General features: G+C 35.3%; 3 protein-coding genes and 1 pseudogene across 3 annotated transcripts; 2 read left to right on the top strand and 2 right to left on the bottom strand.

Annotated features, from left to right (window-relative positions):
• Positions 1-718: 718 nt before the first annotated feature.
• Positions 719-6,303, top strand: LOC132307903 (probable LRR receptor-like serine/threonine-protein kinase At1g63430). The gene is made up of 13 exons (XM_059805780.1): positions 719-1,391; positions 1,630-1,768; positions 1,931-2,002; positions 2,088-2,231; positions 2,331-2,480; positions 3,446-3,565; positions 3,776-3,849; positions 4,265-4,498; positions 4,594-4,799; positions 4,894-5,026; positions 5,142-5,299; positions 5,575-5,790; positions 5,881-6,303. The coding sequence occupies exons 1-13, from the start codon at positions 1,307-1,309 to the stop codon at positions 6,124-6,126; spliced, it is 1,977 nt and encodes a 658-aa protein (XP_059661763.1). The 5' UTR covers positions 719-1,306; the 3' UTR covers positions 6,127-6,303.
• Positions 6,304-6,548: 245 nt separating this feature from the next.
• LOC132307904 (RNA-binding NOB1-like protein) lies at positions 6,549-10,991 on the bottom strand. Its single transcript, XM_059805781.1, has 5 exons — positions 10,640-10,991; positions 8,323-9,469; positions 7,946-8,114; positions 7,012-7,128; positions 6,549-6,854 (listed from the first exon to the last, which is right to left on the bottom strand). The coding sequence occupies exons 1-5, from the start codon at positions 10,959-10,961 to the stop codon at positions 6,708-6,710; spliced, it is 1,902 nt and encodes a 633-aa protein (XP_059661764.1). The 5' UTR covers positions 10,962-10,991; the 3' UTR covers positions 6,549-6,707.
• A 992-nt stretch (positions 10,992-11,983) lies between these two features.
• Positions 11,984-14,427, bottom strand: LOC132309837 (uncharacterized; annotated as a pseudogene).
• Positions 14,428-18,362: 3,935 nt separating this feature from the next.
• On the top strand, positions 18,363-21,833 carry LOC132307905 (tubulin beta-8 chain-like). The gene is made up of 3 exons (XM_059805782.1): positions 18,363-18,857; positions 18,999-19,268; positions 20,847-21,833. Exons 1-3 carry the CDS (start codon positions 18,464-18,466, stop codon positions 21,518-21,520), a joined length of 1,338 nt encoding a protein of 445 aa, XP_059661765.1. The 5' UTR covers positions 18,363-18,463; the 3' UTR covers positions 21,521-21,833.
• Positions 21,834-21,916: the final 83 nt, after the last annotated feature.

Genomic DNA, 21,916 nt, shown 5'->3' on the forward strand with positions numbered 1-21,916 from the left:
AATAAAATAAAATATTTATTCCTTCTTACTAATGTGAACCACACCTATATTATAATTTATGCTGAACTTGAACTGAAATTAAATTAATTAAATTTAGTTCAAGTTAAATTCAAATTAACTTTCAAGAGTTGATTCTATTCAAATTCGAATTCCTTTCAATCCACTTATTTTAATGATCTTTGATATGATATAAACATAGTTCTAATTAATATAGATACTTGTGTATTGTGCAAGTAATTTACTGTTTGTGTCTTGTAAATATGTGCATTAATCTTTTATAACCATAAAATGTTTTTACTTACAAGATTATATACTTAAAATTGACAAAGTATTATATAAACGATTTTACCTATTGAGAGAGAGAAATTTTATGCACACCTTAAGTATTAAAGGTTAGATACTACTAACAATTAAAAAGTAATTTATATTTTTAGATTCAAATGTTAAATAATTTAATTCGGACATAAATTTCTTACACATTAATAAATATGTGAACAATCATATATACTAGGTTATTTTTGTTATTTAGTAGCCCTATTCAAACCAAATGTTTTTTCAACCTTGGTGGACTAAGAAATTTTAAAAATATTTTAATTGGAAACAAATGGAGCCGTACTGGAAAATTTTAGAACATGCTGTATTTCTCGTATCGCGGGATGTGTAACTTTCAATCAATAAGCCTCTTTTGAACAATCATTAGCAGTAAAGACCCAAAAGCTGTTGCGAAACCTTCCACTAATCATCAGAAAAAAAAAATAATAAATAAAAATCTGATCTTTTCATAAAAGAAAAAACAAAACCGCCAATTTTAAATATCAAACAGAAACAAAAACATTCCACAAAATCTCTCTCTGAACTTTCTCTCTCTAACAAACGTCTCTTTGAATCTAAGTTTCTAATTTGTTGTTAATTTCAGTCTCTCGCCCTCTCATCCCAGTTGTTAGCTTTCATGGGTTGTTGCGGACACATGGATTTACCCTTAAGCTTCATTTAATTTTTTAATTTGTTGTTGTTATTTTAATCTTTTTGCTCAATCTTTCGTTATTTCAATTACAATAAATCCGCCATTGTAATCTTGCCTTCTGTATCTATTCTCTCTCTCTTGCTTGATAAACCCACATCTCAAACTAAATAGTTTTTTTTCCCTTTTTCCTCCTCTGCATCTCTCTCTCTTTTTTCTTTTTCTGTTTTTTTTTTTTTTTTTGGATTTCTTACTGATTGTTGGTTTAATGGGTTCATTGGTTTTTGAAGTTCTTCTGTAAACCCTACTTGTGTTCCTAAGAGATTGTAGTTACTTGTAGTGAAAATGAGACAATTCAGTCAATTTCAACTTATATGGGTTTGTTTGGGACTCTTTCTTGTGGCTTGTAATGCTTTTGCATCAAATGAAGGTATCCATTATCCATTTACTTCATCTCTTTATATGTTTTTCTTTAATTACTGTTTAAAATCCATAAATTTACTTTATATGATCCTAAAAAGGCATTCACATCATTGTTAACTATGACTGCTCTTGGATTTTTTTTTTAATTTTTTTTTATGTATCCACTGCATTTGAGTGACCACTTGCCAAATATCTTGCTTCCATGGAGTTTCTTTCTCACCAGGAGTTTTGGGGTTTTTGCACAGTGCATGCTCTTACTTCCTTTAAGGAAACTATACTAGAGGACCCACTTCTGGTTTTATCAAATTGGAATACCCTAGATGCAGATCCTTGTGACTGGTCTGGCATTTCCTGTTCTCCGTCTCAGGATTATGTCGTGAAGCTGTAAGAAATGTTATTTGTCTATTAATTTTACAGTATACATATACATTGATAGATATATATATATATATATATACATCGTTGATTCATTATTAATGTGATTCTATAATATTCATTTTTAGGGCTTACTTGAGTTACTAGTTTGTGGTGGAATTTGATTTGCAGAAATATTTCTTGGTCATCTTTAAAGGGTTTTCTTGCACCAGAACTGAGTCTGCTCTCTTCCTTACAAGAACTGTATGCTTACATCCCACATTGCCCTTGAATACTTGATCCTTTTGTTAATTTATGATTAATAATTTGATATGTTGATGTTTTATAGAATTTTGCGTGGGAACGGTCTGATTGGTACAATACCAAAAGAGATTGGCCAGTTGAAATCCCTCAAGGTTTTGGATTTGGGGGTGAATCAGCTATCTGGTTCTATTCCTCCTCAGCTTGGGAATTTAACCAAAATTCTGAAAATGTAGGTGGAGATTCACATTGGGCTCTCTTTATTGGACTTCGATGTTTGGTTCTTTTCCGCTTTCTCTCTTACTTGTTCAGGTTACTTGTGTCATTGCAGAAGCCTTAAATGCAATGTGTTGACTGGGAACCTGCCACCCGAGCTTGGCAATTTAAAGTACCTTGAGGAACTTCAACTGGATGGGAATAAACTTCAAGGAACTTTTCCTGGGAGTAACATTTTAAATTTTACAGCCAACACACACCAGATGTAAGTAGAAGATTCTTGCATTGGAACTTGGAAGCATTCGATTTATTTTTGTAGTAATTCAACTTGATCCAGGTGGAATTCAGTGCTTTGTTGTTGTTCTTGTCACATATAAAGCCCTGGCTTCTGCTCAAATGGTTGCATATGTATATATATATATATAGTTGACATTATTTCTTAGAAGATAATGAAAATTAATTGCACTTTTAGCTTTGTTTTAGAATCTAATCAATCTGTCTATCTAATGTACAATTGGGTAGTTGGTCAGCTGTTAATACATTTTATGCTTGGCATAATCTTTTATCCTTGCAAACATGATTATGATGTCTGAATTTAAATTAATTTTAGAAATTGACGGCTCATGTTTAGATAGGTCAGTGTCATATCTGTCTACCAAGATCTGTTCTTGTCATACAAAAATAAGGATGTTCTATCTTCACTAGTACATATTCAAACTGTTTGACATGAGTATATGGGAATGATGAATTTTCAATGGGTAAATAAAAGCATTAATTCTAAAACTTCAACCACGAAAAAACTTGCTGTAAAAAAAAAAAAAACCTGGAAGTTCATAACCTTGAAAGAATTGTGTGTAACTTCTTCTTGGGCTTCTCATAGGTCCATGTTTGTGTGTGGAGTGGCTTCATTCCATGCCCTGACCTGGTTTTGCGAATTGTAATACTTGGCTACTTGCAAATTATAAGACTTAGCTATTTGCCAATTATAAGTCACTGGCTATCTGGAAATTCTCATGTAAGTCTCAGTTGACTGATTGATTATTGTTTCAGGTTTTCCATACATGATCATTGAAATGATGTCTTCTTTTGCAGCCAAATCTATCGCTTAAAAGTAAAACATGCACTATATTAGAACTCAAATAGTTGGGAAAAATCTTCGTTGAGTTGAATATAAAAATTGCTTTTGAAGTTCTGATTTCCTTAAATTGTATTCACATATATCTGCTTCAGGTATGCCTCAAGTGGGCAGACTATTGGTGGTTTTTGTCGCTTGTCTCAGTTAAAATTTGCAAATTTCTCAAACAACTTCTTGGTTGGGAGCATACCCAAGTGCTTGGAGTATCTTTCAAGGTATCTTATTTGTGCCTTGCCATACCGGCTTCTTCTTTTTTCTTTCTTTCTTTTTTTCCTATTTGAAACTCACACACCCATTTTGCCCCTACGGGGACTTAACCCTCTACTTTCTACTTTAGAAGGTAAGGAAGTACCATTAGGATACAGTTGTTTGTCATACCGGCTTCTTTTTCTGTAAACCTTCTGTACTAAATTTGTTCTATGTAGGTCAAGCTTTGAAGGGAACTGCCTTCAAGACAAAGATAGCAAACAGAGTCCCCCTGCACATTGTAGTATGCATGGTATGATTTATCTTTGTGGTTGTATGATTGCTGAATTGCCTAAGGTGACAAATGTTAACAAACTGTTAGGGATGTAAAACAAAGTCCTACTGCTAAAAGGTGTGAAACCATGGTATAAGCCTTTAGAAATATTTATACTTTGCTTGTTGTTAAGTGAATAGAACAAATTGATTTTTGGGAACACAATGCAATTAAATTTTGGTCTTTTTAAGTGTCTTATTTGATAAATCTAGGTAGTTTTAAGTGTCTGATTTGATTTACTGTGGAGTTTTCATGTTGTAATTAATACATAATATGTTATTTCATTAGTTTTTCTTGTGTGTGAAACCATAATTTTAGCCTTTAGGGTTGGATGCAACCTCTAGCCATTAAAAATTCAATATTGTGGTAGGTATTGACAAGATTCTGATTACAGATGGTGCTTCACCTCCCAAAAGTATTCCAAAAGTCAACCCAAAACAACAGGGATCTAAGCATCAGACAGCTTCAAAACCTGCCTGGCTTTTAGCTTTGGAAATCATGACAGGAAGCATGGTGGGTTTTCTCTTCCTTGTTGTTCTCTTCACTGTTCTTCAGAAATGGAAGAGCAAATCTTCTATCCCATGGAAGAAATCAGCAAGTGAGAAGGACCATATGACAATATCCATAGGTTCGACTCTATTTCACATGCTTTGTTGCCTCCCATGTTTTGGAAGTGTGTTCTTGACCGATGATCGTAAGTTTATATGTTCCGTGTTTGCTCAGATTCTGAGTTGTTGAAGGATTTACTGAGATTCGGCAGAGAAGAACTAGAAGTAGCCTGTGAAGATTTCAGTAACATCATTGGGTCCTCTCCAGACAGTATAGTTTACAAAGGCACCATGAAAGGTGGGCCTGAGATTGCTGTCATATCCCTTTGCATAAAGGAAGAACATTGGACTGGCTTCCTTGAGCTCTATTTTCAGAGAGAGGTAACGAAATATTGATACTACAGCAAGCTTAACAATTTTCAGTTTTTTCATGGTTTATCGCAGGCACATAATTTTCAGATATTGCATGATTTAGGTGGCAGATTTGGCAAGATTAGATCATGAGAATACAGGAAAATTACTGGGTTATTGCAGAGAGAGCAACCCCTTTACAAGGATGCTGGTTTTCGAATATGCATCAAATGGGACACTGTATGAGCACCTCCAATGTAAGTAGAGTTCTTAGTTTAGAACAGTAGGTTACTTCAATATGTTTAGTTTAGAACAGTAGGTTACTTCAATATGTTTCAGTAGATAATTCCTGCGCTTTCTTATTGAATGCAGATGGAGATGGATGCCACTTATCTTGGACACGACGAATGAAAATCGCTATAGGCATTGCTCGTGGACTAAGATATCTTCACACAGAACTTGAACCACCATTTACTATATCTGAGTTGAATTCTAGTGCTGTGTATCTTACTGACGATTTTTCTCCCAAGGTATGCAAGAAGCCCTCTACCGGTATTACACAAACCGTATAAAATTTATTATTTTGTATGCACAAGAGAATGGTTGAGTTAGGGCTTGGGTTCTTGAAGCCTCCAAAATGTATTTTCTTTTTCAACCTTTCTTACAAGGATAAAAGTTTTCTCTTTTACCGGTGTTCTCTCTCAAGATGATTTAGTTTATGATCCTGGTAGAAAAGTCACAATATTACTCAATGGGGTACAAAGTTAATGTTTTTTAGGACGTCTCTTTAAATTTTTTTCTGCAGCTGGTTGATTTTGAAAGCTGGAAGACTATTCTATCAAGATCAGAAAAGAACTCAGGCTTCGTAAGCAACGAGGGTCCTATTTGTGTTCTTCCAAATTCTATGGAGAAACGTTGTCTGGATGTCCGAGGCAACATTTATGCATTCGGTGTACTTCTCCTGGAAATAATTAGTGGGAGACCTCCATACTGCAAGGACAAAGGGTGCTTAGTAGATTGGGTAAGAACTTGGAGACCTTTTTGAATATATATGCCAATTCATACTAAAATGTTTAAATGCACCAAAACCTAATTTTCTCCTCTATTACAGGCTAAAGATTTTCTCGAACTGCCAGAAGTAATTTCTTACGTGGTGGATCCCGAGTTGAAATATTTCAGATACGAAGACCTGAAAGTGATATGTGAGGTGGTGACTCTGTGCTTTCATCAAAACTCCAACAACCGGTCATCTATGCAGGAATTATGCACAATGTTGGAGAACGGAATTGACACAGATGTATCTGCGGAGCTTAAGGCATCTTCTTTGGCCTGGGCTGAGCTTGCACTCTCATCGTAATTGAATCGAAGCTAACATACTGTAAATGAGAAAATATACAACTGCTCTGAAGCTATTAGTTAGTGAATGAAGATCATGTTGTGCAGTGTTCGTTCCCATTCATTGCCCTGGCTTTTGTTTCCAAAGTTTTTCGACTTTGGTGGAATTCAGAATATAAGTTGCGAGTTAACAATCTAATTTACTCATCAGAGCCAGACAGAATTGATGACAAATTGAGATTATGGATATCGCAATAGTTTTTTTTATGATGCAGCATCTGTATTTCCAATTCCTGAGGCAACATGATTGTTACCTATTGATTTTGATCTTTCGTGTATCATTTGTGTGTGTGAGAGAGAGAGAGAGTACTAAATGATACTGAAATAAATCAATTCAAAATTGTGCTCAGCCTTAGCAAAATATTTGTAGAAAAACAATTCAAGTACACCTCAAAAAATCCTTGACTTCACTAATCTGACCTGCTCATTAATAAGTTCAAGAAACCAGTTTCACAACATGAAGAAGGTTCTTTGGGAGAAAAGAAAGATACATATTTATAATTTTAAGGTCAAAATATAAATCAAAATTTCAGCTTAAAATTACTAATGCATAGAACGAGAGTAATGGTTGTCATTTGGATTCCTCCTGCCACTGAAAACTGCTAATGTTTTCCTCATAGGAGGCTGCAGAGGAGCTTTCTTATCTGTATGGTGGCAAAAGATGTTATCTGCCATGAAGATGTCATCTCCCTACAAAAAGAAGAAGCATCAATATTAAATAAAAGTAAGATAATTGGACCAAGTAACAGAACAAATCCACACTCGACCCACCCCACCGCACAGGATGAGAACAGGATAAAAAGAAAATAATCTGAGAAAGGAGAGAAAGATGAGGGTGAGAACCCACCTGATTACTCTTCTTTTTCTTCTTTGGGTACAGGAGCCTGTGTGGGAGCTGATCTTCACGTAAAATAGGGTTCTTAGTAATGGCTTCTCTTCCACCTTGTGGTAAAGGCAGTGAAAACTGCATGTGACCAAATGTCAGCCTTTCACATCCAAAATCCAAATGGGAGCAATGCTTCAAAATAAATATTTAAAAGTAACTTCTTATACAAGCCAACCAAGTTCCAAGCACCAATTCAGATTCATTCCAGGTGTCTATTTGGTGCTACGGTCTTGATCCCCATTTCTTTCACAAATTCCTACCTCCCTTTTACACACACACACAAAGGTAAATACAAACAGAGACACATGGGAAGAGATAGCATCTCAGGTAGGATACCCCCTTAAGTTTCATCAGCCACATTTCAAATGCATCATTGTCACATCCTACTCAGAATCATGTTAAACAACACGAATGGCATAAAATCTAGTGTCCAGACAATTATTACACTGAAAGTTGGCAACATAAACATGGCCTACAAACACTTTGACCTCAAGTAAGCAATTTATTGTCAAACTAAACAGCTGGACATTAAGCAGTACAATATTTGGTTGAAAAGCTCAACAAGGACAAAGAACAAAACATGTGAAAGGTCAGGGACCAATGCACAAGCACAATATTTCAGTAAATTTTACGTATGACCGCACAAAGAACCCCCAAGGGGTTGGTTCAAGTGACTAAGAACTTTGCCCTGGTGCCTCAGCATGCATTGGGTCTAAGGTTCAACTCCTCTTGGGTGCAAACAATTCCTTCGCAGCCGCCCGCCGCCGGGGGGGGGTGTTGGGCGCACAAAGAAAAAACTACAACTTACATTTTACAATTCTAGAAAAGATAACTGTGAGGAACCAAAAAAATCCTGCTAGATACTCAAAAGAGAATATAATACTGATATACTCACTTTTGTGCCTCGCAAGGAAATACGTGGCCGACGTGCTGCGATAACAATCCCATTTTCACCAACTGTAACAGCTACCTTGCGTAAAGTGCCCCCATTCCCACATTTGGGACAGAAAATCCTACCAATTTCCGTGGTGAGCTTATAACAGGCATGGCACTTGAGTATCCACCTGAAAAAAATAGACATCACATAAATAAGCACAAATCACGTCCACTAAATTTTCCATTAATTCTACTGTCTACAACATACGTAACTTTGAGGCACTAATATAGATTATAGTGTCAAATGCAAAAGAAAATGAAATGTGTTCATTGGTTAACACCGAGTCAAAGTAACTCCATATCTGTCTATACACACAAATATATATAAACATATACCTGTGCAGTTGGCGTATTTGCATTCCTCCAGGTGCCAGCAGGCGTAAACCCATCTGCAGGAGAACATTCTGCATTGCAAAGTCACTAGTCACGCAGGCTACGGTAGACTCAGACAAGGATCTCAGCATCCAGCTTTGCTCGCTACTATTATCATCCATAATATTTAATGCATCAACGCTTTCAGTAGTCTGGCTAGATATCTCTAAATGTTCCAAGCCTTCATTGATGATTTCAACCTCATCTCCTTCAACAGCTATATTTGTATTATTTTTTGCGGTAGCTTCCTCCACCATGGAACTGTTAGGCTCTAGTCCTGTACAAGAAAGGCCCTGCTCCTTCTCTTCTTGAAGAGCCCTCAATGAACCTTCCTCAAGTCTCATTTGATTCAATATTGAGGAAAGATCATCACTACCGCTCTTCTCTTCTTCGATCCTACTTTCCTCTGAATCTCCATTGACAAGATGTGTTTCTTCAAAACTTTTACAAACTAGCAGATCTGGGCATCCAGCGTCCTCAGTGTCATTTTCCATGTTTTCTACTGCATCTTGCTGACCATCGTTCTCAGATGATGCTGCATAAATTTCACGTCTACCTTTTCTCCTAAGGAATCTTCTATGGGTACTTCGACTGACAGCAGGCAGCCAATCACCAGCATTATCGTCGAATTGTCCCTGAGATGCATCAATTCCATCTGCCACCATCTTCTTCCCCTCAATGTTTATCTCTTTTTTCACAGGCAAATATCTCCTATGTTGGCCGAAACTGTCATCGACATCCTCTGGTTTCCCAGATTGAGTTTCATCTCTGTTCCCTATCGAACCATTTTCTGCACTATGGGCGTGATCTGTAGAGAGAACATTTAAGTTCAAGTCTTTCAACGGAAGGATTCTCGAATTAGAATTCAATCCATCCTCAGCATCATGTTCTAATGCTTCCCACTCTTCCAAATTAGGAACATTGGATCCCCAACCAGGCATGTCTTTCTCTGGCAGCCTTCTTACATTAACTGTGTGGATGGGAGGAGGACTATCTCTGAGATGTTTAGTTCCATGAATCTGAGTGTCCAATGTATGAGTCAAAGCAATGAGCTTGAGATCGACATCTGAAAGAGTCTGCAGGTCACCAGTCGCCCTTGCAAAGTTGATAACTGTCATGCCAAGTAATAACACATTTAAGTGAAACTGTGACCACTGAAAAACATGAGCTCCTATTTAATTGCTTCCTAGTTTTAAGCTTTGATTTTGAATAATAGTTTAATAAATTAACATTAATATCTTATATTATACAATACTTATTACCCTCACAATGCATATACTGGGCTTACAAGTTACATTAGGAACTAGTCAACAATACCCACAAAAACCTAAATTAGTTTAGCAAAGAAAGAAGAAACTCAATTCATTGGCAAACCACAAAAGTGCAGCTTCTATTTTATTTGTTACATAGTAAAACATATATAAGAATGAGATAATTTGATGAAAAACTATTAAAATTTAAATAAGTAAAAAGGGTATGAAATGAAGCTGAAAAAAGGTCCTTAATTATCATAATCCTAATCAAGGTTACCGATTAAAAAAATGGATTTCAAATTATCTTAAGTGATAAACTGAAGTGCATTGTTTTTCACGACAATTCAGTCTCTGTTGAACAAGATCATCCATGTCAAGGATATTGGTAAGGCACAAGGGCATTGCACAGGCTATATAGTTCTAGTCAACTACAAGTCTACAACAGCAAATATTACAGTTCTCTTTCTACTAGATGTTCATATTATAGCAATGCTAAAAACCAAATTCATAATCATTTTATATTTAAAAAAATCCCAAATTCAAGCGTGCCAGATCGTTCTATGCAAATGTTCCTATTATAGTATTGTTTTTGCATTTCCAACTTGTCACTTAAGACAATAGTCAGAAGAGTTGCACAAGAAAAAAGTTATATTGACAAGTAATATCAAGTTCTGCAAAATTAGAACGTCCAGTTCTGTTTTCTGGTCAACTTTATATCATTATGCTACTACTCGCATCTATAATTTCCAGCTATAATGTTCAGTCATCATATGGTTCAAGTAAAGCATAGGTCTGAAACAAATCATATTAAAAGGAAAAAAATGTGTACATACATAAACAATCTTGAATTGTCAAGCAATATCACATCCCGCCAAATTACTGTTTTCTGGTCAGATTTATATAATTTTGTGCCATTAATCCAATCTATAATCGACCACAGTCAGTGTCAGTATAGGAATCAAGTAAATAAAGATGCTATATACTGTATACATGTGTTTGTGTGTGGTTGTGCGATCGAAAAGACAGACCTTTCTTGAGGGATTCAGGAGAGGGTGACAACTTGTGGACGGTGAAGGGGAGGAAATTGAGCCTGTGACGGGACATGGGGTCTCGGACCTCGTCCATGACTTCATCAACTGATACGAACTTGTCGGCGCATTTGTTGAGACTCTCGCCGCCTTCGATGATGGCGTTGGCGTCCACCACCGCGACGGCGATGCCTTTGGTGGATTTGCAGCTCTCGACGAAAACTCCATTGGAGGCGTTTGCTTGCTGCTGATGATTTGGAGGGTTCGGTTGCTTCTTCACTATGTTGCTCCAACACGGAGTCGGTGACGGCACGTCCTCCATGCTTCGACTCTGATGAGAGGGAAAACCCTAGAATGGAACTGGGCAGTATAGTATGCATCTGGGGTGGGTTGGGCAACCCGAACCCAACCCGAGCCCAGCTCCATTTTTTGTGGGTTTGGACAATTATGCTTGAATTGAAAAATCTCAATCCGAATTTAATTAAGGCTATGTTTGAGTTGAGATGTTACTTACTAACCACCGAACCCAAATTCTAATATATATGTTTTTAATTTTGAATACATTATATATAATATTTAAACTATAGTTACATTTTTCCCTTCCCATGTTATATCTTAACTCATTATATGTCAATATTTAGTAGAATTAATTTCCTTTAAAAATTTGTTTGTAATTCATTATATATATATAATTTTTTTAATAAATTACAAACAAATTTTAAAAAAATTAATTCTACTAAATATTGACATATAATGAATTAAGATATATATATTTATAATTTTTTTAATAAATTACAAACAAATTTTAAAAAATTAATTCTACTAAATATTGACATATAATGAGTTAAGATATAACATGGGAAGGGAAAAATGTAACTGAGAGTAATTTAATTTAAGACTAATTCAAGATCATATTAAATTTTTGATATGAAGATTAGCGTATGAGTAACCCAATATTTAACTCCAAATTTAAGTTCGAGTTACAAACTCGAATTTAAAAATAGAATGACAGATTAGGCTTGGGTTAAAAATAGGGTTAGAGTTGGACTTGGGTTTAACATTTTATATGGTGAATTTGGCTCAAGTTATACCTCAAACCCGCCCAAATTGCAACCCTAAATTGTATCATAGTTAGTAAAATACAATAAAGAAAAATAAATAATAATAATAATAATAATAATAATTTGGAAACATACTAGTATAATTCAGATTTTTTATTTTTTTTTATAAAAAATACGTTCGGCTAAAAAATACAAAAACGTAAAAATTAAAATACAAATACATACTTGTATAATAATTTAAATGGATAAAAATTTGGAACTAAAAATTTGACTATATATACATAAAGATATCCAATTCCTCACCATTATTAAAACATAACATACCAAATGTCAAGAATTTGCAAATCATCATTATCTATAAATAAATAATTTGAAATAATAACATAAATTAATCACAAATTACCAATTAAAATAAAAACATAAAGTGATACAATTCCTCACCATTATTAAAACATAAGTTACCAAATTTAAAAAAAATAAAAAAAAATTAAATAAAAATGAAAAAGGAACGAAAATTTTATTAATTTCATTGGGTAAAACAATCCAGAAAGGGAGTTGCAAGAAAAATATTCAAAGAACTTGGTAGAAATTTACTAAATGGGCAATAGTCTAGCTCTTACAAGTTCAGATGTGTTCGAACCTCCTTGAAGGCCTAGCATTTGTTTAACCTTTCAAAAAAAACACCTAAAAAGAAATTTACAAACACATGCACACTAATCCGAGACCTGAAAATTCTGAGACTCAAGTCTGAATTAAAGCAGCAGCAGCAGCTTGTGACAGTAAAACATCCCAGATTCAGAATGCCTAATCCAACTACTCGGTGGAACTCCTAGGGGTCCTAAGGTCTGTGAGTGGTGCTACTTCCACCATGATCCTGGCAAGAGGAAGAACAGTTTGGTTCTCGCGTAGCTTCCATTTCACCATCATCATTTACTGAACCTTTTGTTTTCTTCAAAGTCAAGGTCTCTCAGAACAATCTCCATAATTTGCTCCTTTATTACATTCTAACACCATTTCGGCATTAGAGGAACTGGCCAGAGGAATAGAGGCATAGCACAGAACCGAAAAAAAACAAACAAACAGAGTAGTCTAGTTCATTTTATTGTTAAAAGATCTCGTGGGAGGGGGTCGTTGGTTCATCAAATATGGGGACATGAGGGACCTCCACTTCATTTGTTGGTTTACCAGAAGCTGCAGAATAGCCTTGCCTGTAGCCCTCGCTCCACGACATTTTTCTGATGTCAACTAGCTGCTCTTTGGTCTTTTGTAATGCCAAATCAACACCTTGGTATAGCTTGCCTTTCTCTTCTTTCACCTCTGCTTCTATCTGCAGCAAGGTTTGACACAATTTAGAAGAATGCTCTTTCTCTTCTTCAAATGCCTTTGCTCTTCCGTTACTGAGCTCTTCAAAATTAGATGCTTGCCTTCTTGACTCGGACAGCTCCCTTTTCAGCTCATTTAGCTCTCTTTTCAACTCCGAATTCTCCTCTTCTTGCTCTCTGAAGGCTGCCCTGGACTTCTCTGCCTCGTCGAAGTCAACTTGAATGCCATCAAGTTCTCTCTTGAATTTATCCTTGGAATTAGCATAGAGCGTCTTATTAGCTGCCGTTGAGGTATCAGGAGACCTAAGCACAATGAGCAGAACTTAAAGTCACAAATATATGTAACTGAATTTTGCAAATGAATTTGTGGAGCAAATGGTGAAGGAAAAAAAAGTAAATGACATGTTTCTTTTGATTTTAGGTTTGGTGATTTGTCACTAGAAATTGCAACCGCGGATTCTTATATTTAAATGGTACGAGCAGAGCATGAACACTGAATCATGCAATTTTTGTTCTTCATACCATACATCAATTTGCATAAATTATATATATGTTCTACTTAAATTGGTAATGTTGTATACAGAAATAAGACTTGAAAATATAACATCTCACACCTATATCACTAAAACTAACACAGCAAAACATCATTAGAAGAAAATATGATACCAAAGAAAACAGACATTGCCATAGGTGATCAAAAGAAAAATAAGAAGAAAAAGTTCATATTAACATCCATTCGTGTGAAAATGAGGACAAGTTCGTATCTTGTAGAGAAAAACTCATTTAAAATGTTGTGAAATACAACAAATCGTTTTATTCCCTTAAAATGCCGGTAAATTATCAATGGATCGCGTAGATCCCATTTTCATAAAATTGTTCATTCGTACTGTATCAAATGAGTAGTCCCACAAAGTAATCAAATGAGTGACAACTGACAACTCAACTGATATAGCGAAGATGGCTTGTTTTTTTCAGAAATTCGTCAAATTTTGAATCCATGCAGGAAAGTAAAATATCAAAATCTTTTGAGTTCAGAGGTCAAAACATAAGTACTAAGGGTATTGAATACTGAGGAACCAGATGAAACTCCTGAGGGAGCTTTTGTGTGCAATTACCATGCGATGAAGAATATTTTTCTTCTGTGGCATTTCTCCTCGGTTGTGAAACCAAAATCATATACAGCAAAGCGGCATTCACTGGCAGGCAAGCTGGCTGTGAAATCGTCATAGCTTTCATCAGGTTTCCCAAGCTTCTCAACTATCACCTGTTGAATCTTTTCCTCCACCTTAAACACAATGAATTGGTGGTTCTTCTTCGTTCTTAGCTCCATGAACTTTAGCTTGCACTCATCATTCACTGCCACTCCAGTCGAGGAATTTGCCTACCCCAAAAATATTAGCAACATTGAAGAAATTGTAAATAATTTAAGTTGAAAATTTCAATCGGTACAACATTTATATTGTGATCATACAAGTTATAATGACAAACCGACTCAACTTATGATAGAAAGTTTTTGGTGATACCAGTGATCAATGTACTTAAACCAAAGCATAATAGGTGTGGATGTAATAATAATGTCATATTTTATTCATTGAACACAAAATTGAGACACTGTCAAATAATTTAATAGTTGATATCAAGGGAATGGACTCTTCTTGCATCAATACATCTCAAGGCATGGTTTCGGGTAGTAATTCAAGTGGCGATGGAATCATTTCATGTATAAGAAAAACTCGAAATTCAATTCTTTTGCGTCAAATTCCTTAATCATTTTTACTCTAGACAATTCTCAACTTCCTATAAATGATGCGAAAAGGGTTTCCCTTGTTTCTTCCTGCAAACTAAGGTTTCGAGAGAGAAGAAAATAATGGATCATAAGAGAAAAGAAAATAAAATAAAAGAAATGACAGATATAATTTATATTTATGTTTAGATAAATAGGAAAAAAAACGAAAGGAATTGGCAATATTGTTGTTTGGATAACACAAAGGAGAGAAAAGAAGGGAAATGATAATAATGAAATTACCATCTTACCCTTTTTCGTAGGGTTAGTAAGGATTCCAAATGAGAAATACTTTTGTCATTAACTCCCTTTCTCTTCAAATCCTTCCAAATCGATTCGTCAATTTTGGAGGGATTCCAAATGAGCCTTCCAAGTCATTTCTTTTCTCTTCAAATCATCCCATCCAAACATAACACTCCTTATCCTTTCCTTTTTTTTCTTTTCAAATCCTCCCAAATCTTCCCATCCAAACGAAACCTAAGGGTTCGATTCAGTTTTCTGAGAAGAGTTTTCTGTTTCCAATAATTGAATTTTATTTTAAAAACCTATCTTTTTCATGTGACCTTATTCAACATGGCAAGCGCATTGGCATGTATCATCATCCAATAACAGAGGCAAATTTCCTGTTTTCTAATTGTGTTTCGCATCTAAACAAACATAAATTGAGTGAAATAACTACAGCATCACCCTTTATACAAGAACACAACAAGCTGTGGTCGAACCCTGTGAATTAAATTTGAGGAGCTCGAACTATAAATCATGTGGACTTCATATGTTGTATAGATAATTATAGTAGAATAATTAACTAATTATATTTTCAAACCTAATCCGACAGCTCAAACTACCTGAAATGCAACAGAGATTGTTCAAATACAATAGTACATTACTAATATGGCGTATTCTTTACATAACCACACCAATATATCTTAATAAAAAGAGTCATTTTGCGTCTATATATTTTTCATTACCAGTTGCACGCATGATATCTTATATATATATATATATATATATAGAGAGAGAGAGAGAGAGAGAGTGAGAGAGTGAATTATGTACCGTGTTTGACCACCATTGTGGGAGGAACATTGTGAGTTCTGAAAGGAAAAATGAATATTAGTGTGGGTATGCAAAGAAGATGAATTTAATTTAGATATGGTTGTAAAGAAGGGAAAGGAAGATCCTTGATTTTGGGGGCGCTAGAGGTGGAATTTGTGGGATGGAGAGACTTTGGTGGACAAAATCAACTGTGAAATTTTATTTTATTTTATTTTTTTTATGGGCGAATTGGGATTTGCATTAAATCTCTTTTTATTTTATTTTTTTATTTTTGGCAAAACCCCCGACTTCTGTTTAAAAGCAGAAAAAGGCTAGAATGCCAACCCATTAGGCTGGGTTTGGTCATGTACTTAATATGTGGGCATTTTAGTCATTTTATGCCTCAGTAAACCGAAGTCTTATTTCAGGGTTTTTTTATTTTATTTTATTTTATTTTTTGCAAAAATAAAAAAATAATGCAAATCGTAATTTAACAAAATCAGACAAGAAAAAAGTGAACTTATATTGTGTTTAGTTTTAAAAACATACGCAAAAAAAAAAAAAAAAAAAAAAAAAATGGTGATCAGAGAGAGAATAACTTACAAACCCCTTTCAACTCTATTTTAATGTAATAATGGAGTTAGCTATTATCATTGTACATTTTTATTTATATATATATATATATATATATATATATATATAAAAGGGAATTTAGGTTTATTCTTTCCATTCCCATAATATTAAAACATTCTTTCCCTATAATATTAAAACATTCTTTTTTTGTAATCCGAACACAATGAAAATTAACCCAACATATCATTTTCTTTTCGTTCCTAATTAATAATATTCCTTTTTTTTTCCCATTTATTGATCCAATTATACTCATCCAAAGGCACCTTCAGTTTATACTAAAAGTAGCATAATTGACCCTTTTTTATGCATCTTTTTGTCTTATGTTAAATAGGAGGAGGACAATGCTGTTTGGCTTTTATCTAATTGATTGGATTGCTTTCGTATTCTAGAGTCTGTATTTGAATCTTGCCCCTCCCCGCTAATCACTAGTCTGTAGAATTGTCTTTCTACGAGGGAGAGAGAGGGGCAAGGGGCACAATCTCAATCAAATACTATTATTGGTTGTTTTGCTTTGCTCCCAAGGCTTTTGTGATAGTGAAGTCTGAGCTCTTATTTAATCTGATGAGTCTGCAATATGTTGTTCTCTATCTGTCAATTTCATGCTTGATGATTACCCTTTCGCAGCTGTACATGGAGTGACATCATCACAGAGTAAAATGCAAGTTAAATATATAATTGCTGGTGTATCATTATGTTTCACTCTCTGTAACTGCACCAACCTTGTGGACTCAATCGCTTGCGAGTCATGACACATCAAAACTTCGGCCCACCATTTATTTCATTCTTTATTACGTTCAAACTATTTTAACTTTAAAATTATTATTTATAATTAGATACATATGTAACAAGGTTTTAAGAACATAAATATGCAAATGAAAACATGATCGTACACGTCTTTTCAATTTTTTTTTTTTTTTTTTTTTTAACTTTTAATGCTATAGTGATAGCTTGTCATTTTGTTATTATAATAAATGGGTAAAGTGGCCCCCCAAAAAAAAATTATTTGTTATATATAAAATGTGAAAATATTCTTGAATGTTCAAAAATCATAACCCTTTTATTTTTTTAAAATTGAGTAAATAAGGATATTTTTAAATTTTGAAAGTTAAAATACCTAAAATGACCTTAAGACAATAAATAAATAAATAACACCGATTTCAAATTTTTTTAAGGTCATAAGATTAAAGGTATTTTGTTAGGAGATAATTTACACATTTTTTTAAATGTTAGGAATTTATATACATATACTAAATATTATAAAAAATTTCTATACATCTGTACACTTTACCCAATAATAAATAGTACATACATCTACTTATTTACAAGGAATAATCATTTTTGAGCCTAAATCCCTAGATTTCAGCTCAAGTAACATTTGTAATTTATACTGTCTATGAGAATTTTTTTATTACGCACAGTTGCACTCCAATCATTTATATACTATGTGTATAATACATGCGTGAATATGCATATTATATAAACATTTTACTGTTGCAACAGAAATTTTTTCCCTCTAACAAAAGGGAAGGGGTTTGAGTCCGAGTGTAAAGATGCGTCGGTATGTGTGAGTTGTGTGATACTTGTTCGATAAAAAAAAGAAAAATTATTACAGAGTAATAGTAAAAAAAATTTCCCAACTTTAATTATATTTGATTTTGCTGACTTTTCTAAATTAATGTTTTCCAACTATTATTTGACACGTACACACGCCCAGCTATATTAGGTCCTCTGCACACCTCTTAACTAAAATTTCATTTCAAAATTCAATTTCCCACCTAAAACAAAACGTCCTGTTACAACTATTGCCGTTAAATCAGCCCTAAATCGAACAGCAAACGGAAACCGTTAACCCCGACTTTTATACATCTATTTCTATATAAATATCTCATTTCCCCCAATTTCACTGTAACCTTAACTTCGTCCATTTTCTTGAATCTATATTCTCTTCTGCAACTCTCTCTCTCTAGTTTCTCTCTCTACAAATCAATCGAAAATGCGTGAGATTCTTCACATCCAAGGTGGCCAATGCGGCAACCAAATCGGAGCCAAGTTCTGGGAGGTGGTGTGCGCAGAGCACGGGATCGATTCGACGGGAAGGTACCAGGGAGACTCGGATCTCCAACTGGAGAGAGTGAACGTGTACTACAACGAGGCCAGTTGTGGACGATTCGTCCCTCGGGCCGTTCTCATGGACCTCGAACCCGGCACCATGGACAGCGTCCGATCCGGACCGTACGGCCAGATCTTCCGCCCAGACAACTTTGTCTTCGGCCAGTCCGGCGCCGGCAACAACTGGGCCAAAGGCCACTACACCGAAGGTGCCGAACTCATCGACTCCGTCCTCGACGTCGTCCGCAAAGAAGCCGAAAACTGTGATTGCCTTCAAGGTATATACATACATATATATACTAGGGCTACACTCACACACGCATATACATACATGTTTGTGTGTGATTTCTTTTCTCTGAAAGGATGTTAGATTTGTTTATTTTGGAATTTAATTTTTGGAGTATTTGTTTGGGATTTAGGGTTTCAGGTGTGTCATTCGTTGGGGGGAGGTACGGGCTCGGGGATGGGAACGCTGTTGATATCGAAGATAAGGGAGGAGTATCCAGATCGGATGATGTTGACGTTCTCGGTGTTTCCGTCGCCGAAGGTATCAGATACGGTCGTGGAGCCGTACAATGCTACTCTCTCTGTGCATCAGCTTGTTGAGAACGCTGATGAGTGTATGGTTCTGGATAATGAGGCTCTCTATGATATTTGCTTCCGTACACTCAAGCTCTCCACTCCCAGTTGTAAGTTTCTCTTCTCATTTTACCTTTTTTTTGGGCTCATTCATAGGGTTGCATTCATTTCCTGTGAGTTAGGGTTTCAAAGTTAATTGCCTTATAAATAAAGACATCTCAAACTGTAGTCGAACTTTAGATTTCCTTTTTTCTTTCTCATCAATCCAATGGCGGCATCTTCTTCTGGAAATCATAGCTATTTTTTTGGTTTCTGAGAAAATTGTAGATACTTATTTCTTTGTTGGTTTATGCTGTTTGCTTTTTTGTTCTTCTTCTGTAAGCATAAAACAGAAATATTTTCCCAAGTATCTTCTTATGTATTAAACAAAGTTTATATTATATATTTTAGCGAGTGATATACTCCAAGGTAGGCTTCTTCTGGTTAACTGGATTCGTCTACATCTGAACCCTTGCTGGTTTTGGAGTTGGCGTGGATGGTCTTGGAGCTCAGTAAAATCTTAAAATTTAAAAAAGTAGTCTGCTGTGTACCATACCGGTGACAGCTCAAGTCACGTGACTCTGAGCTTGAGATTTTCTTCTACTCCGTATCTTTTGTGCACAAATACAGTTGTGCTTTCACACGTGGGTTGTACGTCTCCCACATATTTTTGTAATTAGATAGGGAAAAAAATGTAAAAAAAAATATGCAGAAAACCCTATTCAAATTTGATTTTGATGATAAGTACAAAGCAATTATGTGTTTAACAATCAAGAGTTTAAATGAAATTATGGATTAAGTGACTAACTGTACGTAGCAACAAGGCTTGAATTAAATATTTTGATTTGTTGTCTCTATGCTTGACTACTAGCCCTCATTGCTTACAGTTTGAACTTATTTCTGAAATCAAACAACAGAATAAAGGAAGGATCTCTAGCTGCTTTTAATTTCAGGGCATGTTATTAAGTTAGAAAATGGAGTCTCAAAGTTGGCAATCTTCAACCACCATTGTGGTCATGTACCACATAAGGGGACAAAATTTTTGGAGGCATATAGGATGTAAATAAAATGGATCACTTGCTTGATCCCAATGACCAAGGAAGCATATCTGTATTATATATTTTGTAGATTTCACTGTTCTTGGTATGCTAAGGTTATAGTTTCATCTATGATTCTATATGATATTAATCAATTCATTATTTGGCCTAACATTTCTGTATCCCCCCCAATCTGAAAAATACTTCAATCCTTTGTTATTTTATGTGAAATAAAAGTGGATCTGTCACATGTTCTTTAACTGAAATTGGATTATCCTGCATGGGTTTTGTTATGAATAGAATGTTTGGGATGTTCCGATTTAGATGTAATACATTTGTGTAACAAATATATTAACAATGGTCCTACATGCTGTACCACAAAGTAAGAGCTTAATATTTGACTAGTCTAAGTAAATTCTAAATTATGATAAAATGAAATATACTAGTGTGGCTATCACATGTTTACTGCTTGCAAATGTGGTAAAGGGAAAGAGCCCTAACCACAAATTTTGGGTACATCATTGTTTGGGGTTCTTTGTTTATTGATGCAATCTCATCCAGTGCTTAGACTGTTATCATTTAATTCTAAAATTGTTGTTTTTGTTTGTTCAGTTGGAGATTTGAATCACCTTATTTCTGCAACCATGAGTGGTGTCACTTGTTGCCTTCGCTTTCCTGGCCAGCTCAATTCAGACCTTCGCAAGCTTGCAGTCAACCTCATCCCATTCCCACGACTTCACTTCTTTATGGTTGGTTTTGCACCACTCACATCTCGTGGGTCTCAGCAATACCGTGCCCTCACTGTCCCCGAGCTCACCCAGCAAATGTGGGATTCCAAGAACATGATGTGTGCTGCTGATCCTCGACATGGTCGGTACCTCACAGCATCAGCCATGTTCCGTGGTAAAATGAGCACCAAGGAGGTGGATGAGCAAATGATCAATGTACAAAACAAGAATTCGTCATACTTTGTCGAGTGGATCCCAAACAATGTCAAGTCTACTGTGTGTGACATCCCTCCTACTGGTCTGAAGATGGCATCGACATTTATTGGCAACTCAACATCAATCCAAGAGATGTTCAGGAGGGTCAGTGAGCAATTCACGGCTATGTTTCGCAGGAAGGCTTTCTTGCACTGGTACACTGGAGAGGGTATGGATGAAATGGAGTTCACAGAAGCTGAGAGCAACATGAATGATTTGGTCTCAGAGTACCAGCAATACCAGGATGCTACTGCTGATGAGGAAGAGTACTATGATGAAGAGGAGGATCAGGAAGCCGCCTAAGATGGATGATGATGATGAGTTGTCTATATTGTTTTTCCGACAGAATCAGGGTCTTTTGTAGTTGATGGAATGTGATTTGCTTGCTGGTCTTTTGGATTATGGGGGTTGGTCTGTTGTATTACCTTTTCATTGGGTGTGCACTTCTTTTCTGGCTTTGTTGTTTTCACAATTGGTGATTTTCTTTTGATTGTTCCTCTCCAGTTTTGATGTTAGGTCAGATTGGGTAATATGCAGCACAGTACTATTTTCTTGTTAAACTCATTTTCAATGCTTAACCAAAGAAAGGAATCCCTAATTCCATTTCTGTGCTTCAGGTGGGTGTCTGATATTTTTAGAGCTGATATTAATATTTTGGTCTTTAAACATCTTTTCTTAACAGGGCCCTTCATTACATAT

This window comes from Cornus florida, unplaced genomic scaffold, assembly GCF_030987335.1.
Source record: "Cornus florida cultivar Cherokee Brave unplaced genomic scaffold, ASM3098733v1 CherokeeBrave_3.0.0_Hap2_Chr05, whole genome shotgun sequence".
NCBI lineage: Eukaryota > Viridiplantae > Streptophyta > Magnoliopsida > Cornales > Cornaceae > Cornus > Cornus florida.

Bases quoted from the DNA above. Each gene is read 5' to 3' on its own strand.
- LOC132307903 (XM_059805780.1), top strand. From the start codon at position 1,307: ATGAGACAATTCAGTCAATTTCAACTTATATGGGTTTGTTTGGGACTC. The intron at 4,499-4,593 runs GTTCGACTCTAT...GTGTTTGCTCAG, and splicing joins CCATATGACAATATCCATAG to ATTCTGAGTTGTTGAAGGAT. The intron at 5,791-5,880 runs GTAAGAACTTGG...CCTCTATTACAG, and splicing joins AAGGGTGCTTAGTAGATTGG to GCTAAAGATTTTCTCGAACT.
- LOC132307904 (XM_059805781.1), bottom strand. From the start codon at position 10,961: ATGGAGGACGTGCCGTCACCGACTCCGTGTTGGAGCAACATAGTGAAG. The intron at 9,470-10,639 runs GTCTGTCTTTTC...TTGGCATGACAG, and splicing joins TCCTGAATCCCTCAAGAAAG to TTATCAACTTTGCAAGGGCG. The intron at 7,129-7,945 runs GTGAGTATATCA...GGTCACATGCAG, and splicing joins TTTCCTTGCGAGGCACAAAA to TTTTCACTGCCTTTACCACA.
- LOC132307905 (XM_059805782.1), top strand. From the start codon at position 18,464: ATGCGTGAGATTCTTCACATCCAAGGTGGCCAATGCGGCAACCAAATC. The intron at 18,858-18,998 runs GTATATACATAC...TTTGGGATTTAG, and splicing joins AAACTGTGATTGCCTTCAAG to GGTTTCAGGTGTGTCATTCG. The intron at 19,269-20,846 runs GTAAGTTTCTCT...TTGTTTGTTCAG, and splicing joins CAAGCTCTCCACTCCCAGTT to TTGGAGATTTGAATCACCTT.